Source organism: Mobula hypostoma, chromosome 5 (genome assembly GCF_963921235.1).
Source record: "Mobula hypostoma chromosome 5, sMobHyp1.1, whole genome shotgun sequence".
In the NCBI taxonomy this organism is placed as follows: Eukaryota; Metazoa; Chordata; class Chondrichthyes; order Myliobatiformes; family Myliobatidae; genus Mobula; species Mobula hypostoma.
Window position 1 is genome coordinate 105,813,708 of NC_086101.1, and position 9,754 is coordinate 105,823,461.

The following is a 9,754-nucleotide window of genomic DNA, read 5'->3' on the forward strand; positions in this document are numbered from 1 at the left end:
GGAGCCAGGGGTTTCCGTTAGGCCTAACCTGGAGGGCACAGATATCTCAGTGGCTCAGCAAAGCCCTGGAGAAGCTGTGAGGGAGGTTCTGGTGCTGATTGGCAAAACATAAAGGAGGAGGTACATTTCCTCTGAATCTGTACATTGGGAACTCACAAAGGGGATAGATTTTGTGGTGGTGTGTTCAAAGAATGTTGCTGTTGGGTGGGGGGATTTTTGTTGATGACAGCGGGTTACTTGTGGCCAGGGTGGCAGTTTTTGGGATTGCAGTCTCCATGGAAGCAAAGTTCCCTTCTGGAGGTTGTTGGGCCCCAGGGTCTGACAGGGTGTGGAATACTCCTAGGTCACCATCCTCCTCAGAGGGTAGGGTATCTGGGTCCTAATGAATGGGGAGGTTGAGGGTCCTCCATATGTTACCCTAGAGGTGGGCGACCAAGGCAAGTGACATCCTTCTCTCGGACTTTGAGGAGGCCATTGGGATATCCTTACTGGGGTGTGAGGCACCTTAGCTAGGGGCCAGACCTGCCCCGCATGGGTGTTATTGTCAATCCAGGGTCGGAGGGAGAGGGGAGAGAGTTTTCTCCTCCTAGCACTAGTCCTGAGGTTGGGCCCACTCGACAGGCTGCTTCCAGTAGTGGGGTGAGCATGTAGGAAAGAGACAGGGGCAATGTGGGTGACCTGGGATGAAGAGACAGGAATGAGGAAGACTCTCGAAGCAGGGATGGCAGAGGAGCTCGTCTCTGGCAGTGAGTTTCAGACTGTTACTGTGAAAGAAATTTGAGAGTTTGTTGCTGAGTCTTGGCAGACAGCATAAAGCCCGACTAGCCACTGACTGATGGACCGACCTGCCTGGGGTTGTGCAATCTGTCCACACCATCCTTAAAACAAAGGGGAAGGAGGTGGGAGTGGTTAGAAAGGAGCAATGCCATTTAAGGAGCTCCTGAAAGCTCTGTTCGGGATGCATAGACACACGGTAAGGAAGCCTGCTCCCGCTAGCCAGCGCATTGACAAGGGTTTGTAGCACAATCATGAAGGCCACAATAGCGAGTAATAATATAAATGGTGGCAGAGAGTCTTTCAGTATGTTCCAGCATCTCTCGGTCTGTAGGGAACAGAGAGCTTCCTGCAGGAAACCCACAGAGATTCTCTGAAATAGCAGCCTGAGATATTGAAAGTTAACGAGCCTGCTCCATCTCACCATGCCCTTCGATGGACGTTATTAACAAGTCCCACCCAATGTAGGCATTCTTGTTTCATGAGACAGCTGTGCTGTTGGCTCCATTGGTAGAAAAGTGTGCATTGTCCTTGGGGTGATTTCAACTGTAACCTCAGAGAGAGTTTGCTTTGGTTCGGTCTTATGATTTGGCTGACGTCTGGCAGAACCTGCACCCTGTCTCCTGTGCCTTCTCCAGGATGACAGGAAGTGGGGGAGGGGAGGGTCATGACTTGCTGGGCCACACGTTTCCAGAATGCATGTCTCCTGGTTGTCTGTGGCCTCTATGTGGCCAGTGTTCTTCTCAGACTACTGTCTGGTGCAGGCGGAGATTAACCCACTGCCTACATGGATGGGGTCTGCATATTGACATTTCAACAACCAGTTGCTGGAGGATGGCCGATTCTGACTCTCGTTCTGTTTGTTCTGGGAAATTTGGAGGGGAGAGCAGAGGGGTTTCCCCTCCCTGAAACTCTGGTGGGACATGGGCAAAACGGGTGTCCCAAATCGAGCGGTTTGAGAAAGAGCTGCTTGACCTGGAGTTTCAGCTGACCCCAACCACAGGGGACCAACCCACTACTTTGGCAGAAGTGCCTTCTTTTACTCTGTGGAGAAATGTAGTGGTGTATGCAGGCAACTTGTGGAGTTGCTAGAAGAGGATGGCTCTAACAGCTCAAATTGTTCACGAAGTTCGCCCAATTTATGTGACCCTGTTCTTGCCAGACTCATCAAGTGAGGAGGTACAGGATGTGCTGTGGGAAGAGCTTCCAAAGGTCAGCCCAAATGCTGTCCAGCAACTGGACTTACCCTAGCACTGGAGGAACTGACAAGTGTCCTTAGCCAGCTATGGGGACGTAAGTCCCCTGGCTTGGACAGGTTGCCTGTGGAATTCATCAGGGTCTTCTGGGACATACAGGGTGCTGATTACTCCAGGATCCTGGGTGAAAGCTTAGTGACAGGTGAAACACCCTCTCTTGGCGTAGGGCGGTCAGGGTCCTGCTTCCAAAGAAGGGAATTGCCACCTGAGGAATTGGCACCCAGTGTCTCTCCCGTGCACCAAAGATAAGATCTTTGCCCAGGCAATGGCTGATCAGCTGGGTTCCGTGCTGGCCCAAATGATCCACCCAGACCAGTCCATTCAGGACAATATCCACCTCATCCAGGACCTGATCCATCTGTCCCATGAAGCTGGCTTGGTCAGGGTGGATCATGTCTACCTCCTTGGGACTCTGTGCACATTTGGACTCAGACTACATTTTATCACACATGTCCATCTGATGTACACTGCTGTGGAAGGCCTGTTGAGTGTTAATGGATCCTCGATGGCATGCTTTTTGCTTTGAGAGAGGCTGCCAATGACAAGGCAACTGTACTCTCTGTGTACAGCCTTTATTGCGCCACCTTTGGAAGCAGTTGACAGGTCTAGTTCTGCACGAGCTGCAGGTGAAGGTAGTCCTTTTGGCTTATGGTGATGATGATCACCGACCCTGAGTGTGCGAGACTGCCAGCGGATCTTCTTAGCTACGTCCTCTGCCAGAGTCAGCTGGGGAGAGTAGTCTGGTCTTTTAGTGGGTCAGTGGGGGTTTGGACTCCCTGCCAGAGGAGCTAAGACCACTTGTGTGGAGCACCACCCACCTCCTCTGTCTGGAGGTCTACCCAGGCTCCACTGTGGAGACTTAGCTGGTGAACTAGTGGGGCTTAGAGTCAAAAATCTCTGCCCGGCCAGGATGCTAGTCAGGTTTGCTCCACACAATCTCGAACAGGGCAGGATGTTGGTCATTAACCAACTGGTAGCCTCCATGCTTTGGTATCAGCTGGTCACTTTAGTCCAGCCCACTGTATTTTTCGACAGGACCCAGAAATTGTTTGTGGGTGTCTGGAGGAACAGGAAGCATTGGGTCTCTGAGTATTCCTATTGCGGAGGGCAGTCAGTCACTGATGTGCGTAAAGACCCAGCTGGTGGTCTTCTGCTTCAGGACCCTGCGGAGATATATGTACACTGAGTACCCTCCAATGTTCGCTGGGAGCACTACCTACAGGAGGGTATGTGGCTTCCTGTGGCAAGCACCAGGCAGACAGCTATGCAGAAGCTGCCAGGATTTTGCTGGGAGCTATTGCGGGTCTGGGGTAGGGTTTCCTCTGGTTAGAGTGCTCCTGTACCTGCAGGAGCGGTGCTTGGGCTGCAGAATAGTTTGTTTCCCATCCCGGCATGGAGGGTGCAGATCTGGCTTAGGGGTGTGGAGTGGTTCCCACTGCGCCAACCCCTACTCCACTGGAGGAGCTTGTGGGACCCAAATCCCAAGATCTTCTAGCATGCAACACACATCAAAGTTGCTGGTAAATGCAGCAGGCTAGCAACAACTTCGCATTTCACCAGCAACTTTGATGTGTGTTGCTTGAATTTCCAGCATCTGCAGAATTCCTGTTGCTTGCATCTTCTAGCATGAGCAGCCTCACAGAGATGACCACTGACCACGATGGTGCCATAATGCACCAAAACAGTTCCTGAACAGGCTGCTCTTGCACTCTTTTCACTTCATTTCCCTCGCCTCCCTTGGCAGTCTGTCTTACAATCAAGTGGTGACAGGGAGTGTCAGTGGAAGTCTGCCTATGCAGGGGTTTCCCCCGTACATTGGGGACCTGTGTGGAGGGTATTGCACAGGGCAGTACCATGCAATAGATTTCTGTCCCTCTTCCGGGGTTACATTTGTGCCAGGGTGCCTTGGAGAGGGAGCATGTGATCATTATGGGTACAAGGAGAGATTTCCAGGAATTGTGGGAATTTAGTGCATTATTGATGGTAATAACTGTATTGCATTTGAATTCAGTAACCATTAACCTTTGTATTTGAATGAAGTTTTATATGTTGTATAAAAAAAGGGGGGGCAATACTGAGGGAAATTCACACCTTGGGGGTGGCACACTGTGAGGGAGATCCACACTAAGGGAGGGGATGCTTCTCCCACCATTCACACTGTTGGATTATACCCCTATCGAGGTGCCAATTTGTACCTGAGTTTACAACCACGATGGGTCTCGGCAGCTTGGGGAAGTTGTTTCTGAAGGGCCGGTCCTGTGCGCTAACTCACTGTGCACTTACCAGGCTTGAGGGATAGTGGGGAGGGGTTTCTGCTGGGGAGGTCTGAGTTGAGTTCTGTGGGATATGCCTTACAGGGAGATCAACAAACGGCTGACAGAGGAACAGGCCCGGAAGGCCTTCGAGAGGGCGGTGAAACTGCAGCAGGATTTCACCGAGTGTTTCTCAGGTGAGTGCCGGCACTTGCTTACTCCACAGCTGAGCCGCTCTGCAGAGAGAGAGTGCCCACTAGAGAACAAAGGCTTGGTGATTTCCAGGTTCCAGGCATGGAGGAGAGTGCGTGAAATCTGTTGCTGTGGAAGTTGGGAGCGGCGCATTAGTGTTGTGGTTAACGTAACGTTATTACAGCCCCATCACTGTCTGCATCTTCTTCCTGTGACCACACTGGTTTCCTCCAGATGTTCTGATTTCCAAAGGCATACGGATAAGAAGATTAATTGGTCACATGGATGTAAGTGTGCAGCAGAAGGGCTGTTCTGTAACTGTGCTGTACCGTGAAAAACAAAAAAAAAAGTGCGGATTGGATGGATGTGGTGAGAAGGCTTTATTCCAGGAAGGAAACTGGATCAATCAGCATCTCTGTGGGGTGGAGCAGTGAGAACAAGATTGTGGGGAGTTGGGGTTATTGTATAGGGCAGTGCTCCCAACCATTTTTATGCCATGAATCCCTACTATTAACTGAGGGGTCTGAAGTTGGGAACCCCCGGTCTAGGAAGAGCAAGAGGTTGGATGAGGTGAGCAGTGTGGAGAGCCACCCTGAAATATGAGCCAGGCCTTTCAGTGATGGCACCCAGATCTTTCTCACAGTGCCCATGGTCTGTAACTCTCCCCCAGTGGCATCACAGCTGGGTCCAGGTCAAAGTGTGGAGGCATGAGGAGATGGACCGGGGGGGGGGGGGAGGCTGCTGGCACTGAAATGCAGGGCTCCCAAATGTACATTAGTTTATTATTGTCACATAGAACATTACAACATAGAAACAGGTCCTTCAGCCCATTTCTATTTTGCCTAGCCCCTCTATAACCCTCCTGTCCATGTATCTATCCAAGTGCTGCAATCAAACCTGCTCCACGCTTGCACCACCCCCTGAATGAAGACGTTCCTTCTCAGATTTCTCGCAGACATTTCACCTTCCAGTTCCAGCCTCTTCCAACCTTCGCGGAAAAAGCCTGCTTGCATTAACCCTTTCTATGCCCTTCATAATTTTGTACACCTCCACCAAATCTCCCTTCATTTTCTTATGCTCCAGGGAATAAAGTCCTACTCTATTCAACCTTCAAAGTAAATGTATTATTGAAGTATATATATGTCACCATATACAACCCTGAGATTCATTCTCATGGGCATACTAAATAAATCCCTAATAGAATCAATAAAAGAGCACACCAACTCGTGCAAAATGACAACAAACCGCAAATACAAAAATAAAGAAATAAAAAAAATATCGAGAACATGAGATGAAAAGTCCTTGGAAGAGGACATGGTTGTGGGAACATTTTAGTTAAGGGACAAGTGAAGTTACCCCCTGTAGCTCAAGAGCCCGTTGGTAGAGGGGTAATAACTATTCTTGAATTTGGTGGTGAGTCCTGAGGCTCCTGTACCACCTTCCTGATGGCAGCAGCTGGGTGGTGGGGTTCCGTCATGATGGACACTGCTTTCCTGCAACAACGTCTCATGTAGATGTGTTCAATGCTGGGGAAGGCTTTATACCTATAATGGACTGGGCTAAATCCACTACTTGTTATGGGATTTTCCATTCAAAGGCATTGGTGTTTCTATACCAGACTGTAATGCAGCCAGTCTATATGGTCTCTACCACACATATTTAGAGATTTGTCAAAGTTTTACATGGCATGCCAAATCTTTGCAATCTTTCCTTACAACTCAGATCCCCAAATCCCAGCAACATAGTTGTGAATTTTCTCTGTACTCTTTCAATCTTCTTATTGTACTAAGGTGCAGGGGAAATCATAGTTTTGCATCTCATCTGTACAGGTCACTTCATCATATCAGTGTACTGAGGTGGTACAAGGTAAAACAGTAACAGAGCACAGAATAAAGTGTAAACACAAGAGATTCTGCAGATGCTGGAAATCCAGAGCAACAGACACAAATTACTGAAGGAATTCAGCAGCATTTATGCTTCAGGCTGAAACGATGAAGGTTCTCGGCCTGAAATATCAACTCTATTCCATTCCTTGGGGGGTGGGGTGTGTGTCTAGATTTCCAGCATCTGCAGAATCTCTTGTGTTAAGATTGTGAGGTCAAAAGTTCTTATCATACTAGGGGGCTGTTCAAACAGTGGGGTGAAATAATACAGATACCTTTGTGTAAGTTGGTCTTGTGCCAGTAACATCCTGTCTCTATCCTCCCTACAGCTGTGGTTGAAGGCGACAGTTTCGAGGAGATCTACGTCCGTTGCAAACACATCATCGAGGAGCATTCTGGACCTTACATATGGGTCCCTTCCCGGGAGAGACTGTAGAACATCCTCCCTTCACACCTCTCCCCAATCTTCCCCACCTCCAGGCTGACCAATCTCATGTGTCCATGACCTGCCCCTTCCCCACAGCTTCTGAAGCCGCTATTGCCTCCCGCAGGATCCGACCTCCCCCCTCTGCGCACCACGCAGCTCTTTTGTTCTGTCACTTGTTCCATTTCCAGGATGGAGAGTCAGGGGAAAAAAAGATGGAAATTTTTGTCAAAGAATGGAAGAGGCAGACAGCCTCACGTGTGACCTATTAGTTTCTGCTCTCTCCATGATGACCGCTTTGTGCATGCTTCATGTTAAAAGCAAGCAAACAGCAAGGATCCGATGAAGCAGCTTCATCCTGCATTGAACGAGGAGCTGCATTTGCCTAGCCTGGGCTGTGGATAGCACAGACTGTGGCTCGCTGTCTGGGTGACTGTAAATAATTTACTTATTTAACTGAAGAACATACACATGCGAGTGAAATGAAACGGCAACAAGATCTGAAAATTGATTGCGTTCCATTCTTTTCTGTTCATCCCGTGTGCCGCCTGCCTGTGTCCCAAAGACAGAGGAAAAACCACAAACTTCAGAAAAACTAACTTTTAAGGAGCAAATGGATTCAGAGAGGCTTCCATCCAAAGAGCAAGGCTCTGTGCTCTCTGGCTCACTGTCGCACCCTGTGGGAATCGAGATTTTCCTCTATGCCTGTTATGAGACATGGCCATTTGCCCCCTCCCCCTCCCTCTCCCCCTCCCCACCGGCCTTGGGAAGAATGGGCCACCACTGCATGGAGACCGTGACTGTGCTGTCCACCTGCTTCCTTCACTCTTTTTCACTGCTCTTACCCTACGACAGTTGTGTTTCGACCCTGTTTTCTTTAGTTGCTGGGACCCTCAACACCTCTGTTCCCTTCCCACTTATCTGATGGAACAGGCCTGACAGGCACATGCAGAGTTAAATGTTGAGTGGTTTAGGGGGATGCTGGTCTTTCATATCCCAGCACTCGAATCGTATTACTGTTGGTTCTCTGTGTGAGACTAGGCTATGGGTTAGTGGGGTGGGGTGGTTGGGTGAGTGGGGAAGTGCTTCTCGATGTTTCCATCACTGTTATAATCTGGAATTGGAGGAGGAGGCCAAGCAGTTAGTGTGGACAGGTTTTGGATTCCCAGCAGGGCAGAGATCATCTCTTTCTCAGTCCAGACAACTTGACCTCGTAAACTCTCCGAGACCCAGTCACCCATGGCAGCTTCTGATTTAGTATGGCCTCCGGTACCTCTCTTTAGGAAAACACTAAGTGTTTGGGGTACAGCCACTTTGGGGTAAGGAAGGGTGTCCTCTCAGTCTGGAGAGCTGTGACACTACCCCCGGTCCAATTGTCATTGCCCTGTGAATCACTTGCCCCCTGTTGAGGGCTGGTTGACAGGATCTCTCTCCTGTCACAGGCTTTTAACTAGATGGACCATCTTCTACTAGTGGGATATCAGAAGGGAGGGAACAGTTCAAAGGCTGTGACCTCCCCTACCTCACTTTTCCGTGTCACCCAGACTTTTCTCTGGCCTTCTGAGCAACTACTCTTTGGACGGAGGAGCCACGTTGTCTCCTGGAGGGGAGGGAAAACAGGAAGGGCTGAGGGAGACACGGGATCTGGGAGTCCAGCATTAGAACTTGCCCAGGAGACCCACACTCAAATTTTCAGGTTGGCTGGGGTCACCTGTGATGATGAACTGCTGGGAAATGAGGATTTTGTGGAAGAGGAGGTTGAAAGCAGAGGGAGGGGTGTGCCCATGCCAGCTAGCCCTGGGGAACAGGGTCTCCCACAGGTAACTATTTATCACTAACCCACAGTGTTGGCTTGGGATGGTCCAGAGTGGGGCAGGAGTCAGCGGTTACCACACGGACTTCCACACCCCACCCTCCACCTGATCCCAAATCCCACTGGTGTGCTACGATTCCTACAGGAGTGAGTTTCTGGGGTCTACAAGCATCTGATCCATGAGGTGTTTCAGTAAATGGATTCTGAGGCTCCCAAGATGGCAGAGCCTGAGGATAACTTGTCCCACCCAACCTCTCCATTGCCCACCTGACAAGGAAATTCAGTACCCAGCAGATCAGAAACTGGGCCTAGATTGGGCATGTGTGGTTTGCAAAACTGCTGTCATCGATTCCTCCCCTGAATTAGCTGTGATCATCCCACCTGTGATGTTATGATGGACTGGATGCTATTGTAAGTGAGTGAACAAAGTTATAAAAGTTTTATTTTAAATGTTTGTCAAAGTCCCACATCTGTTTTACAACTGACTCTGTGCTTTCGTCATTCTTGAGAAAGTGACCAAGATGGGCCAGTGGATGTGGGAGGGGAGGGACTGAGTAACTCAGAGACCTGAGGTTGTTCTGGTGGTTAAGATTAACCACCTTGGATTTAAAATCTCATCCTCAGTAGAAATCATAAACCCACTAGATTGTACAAAGTTGTCTTGCCCAGTATGGACCATCCTTGTGTTCAAACCAACCAGCGGTTCTGGCACTAAAACATCAGCTGAAGTGGTCAGTGAGATACTTTACTCAAGATCAGTAGGGACTCATCTATTCCCCTCACTCAAAAAAGGACAGTAAAGAGAAACTACTCTGTGGCTAATCCTTTTATCAAACTTGTGTTGCCACTATGTGACAGGATAATGTACAGGGAGCTTCACGCTGTGTCTGACTTCAGAAGTGTGTGATGAGACGGTGTGGAGGGAGCTTCACTCTGCATCTAGTCCTAGGAGTTTGTGATCAGATGGTGTAGAGGGAACTCTGATTTGATCAAGGGTTGTAAGAAAGCTTATGGAGTACTTATTAGTTGGGGGATTACATTCAAGGGCAGGAAGTAATGTTGCAGTTCTATAAAACCCTGGATAGACCACATTTGGATTATTCTGTTGCTTCATCGTAGGAAGGATTTGGAAGCTTTAAAGATGGCGCAGAGGAGGTTTC

At 49.2% G+C, this 9,754-nt stretch overlaps 1 protein-coding gene across 5 annotated transcripts in view; it reads left to right on the top strand.

The window, feature by feature from the left end:
- The window catches only part of LOC134346880 (disks large homolog 4), a 438,117-nt gene extending 429,069 nt beyond the window's left edge, over positions 1-9,048 (top strand). For all 5 annotated transcript variants that reach the window (XM_063048693.1, XM_063048692.1, XM_063048690.1 and 2 more), the window contains 2 exons: positions 4,388-4,479; positions 6,687-9,048. In XM_063048693.1, the coding sequence (XP_062904763.1) occupies positions 4,388-4,479; positions 6,687-6,793 (199 nt within the window). In that variant the 3' untranslated portion in view covers positions 6,794-9,048. The remainder of the gene's footprint in view (positions 1-4,387; positions 4,480-6,686) is intronic.
- Positions 9,049-9,754: the final 706 nt, after the last annotated feature.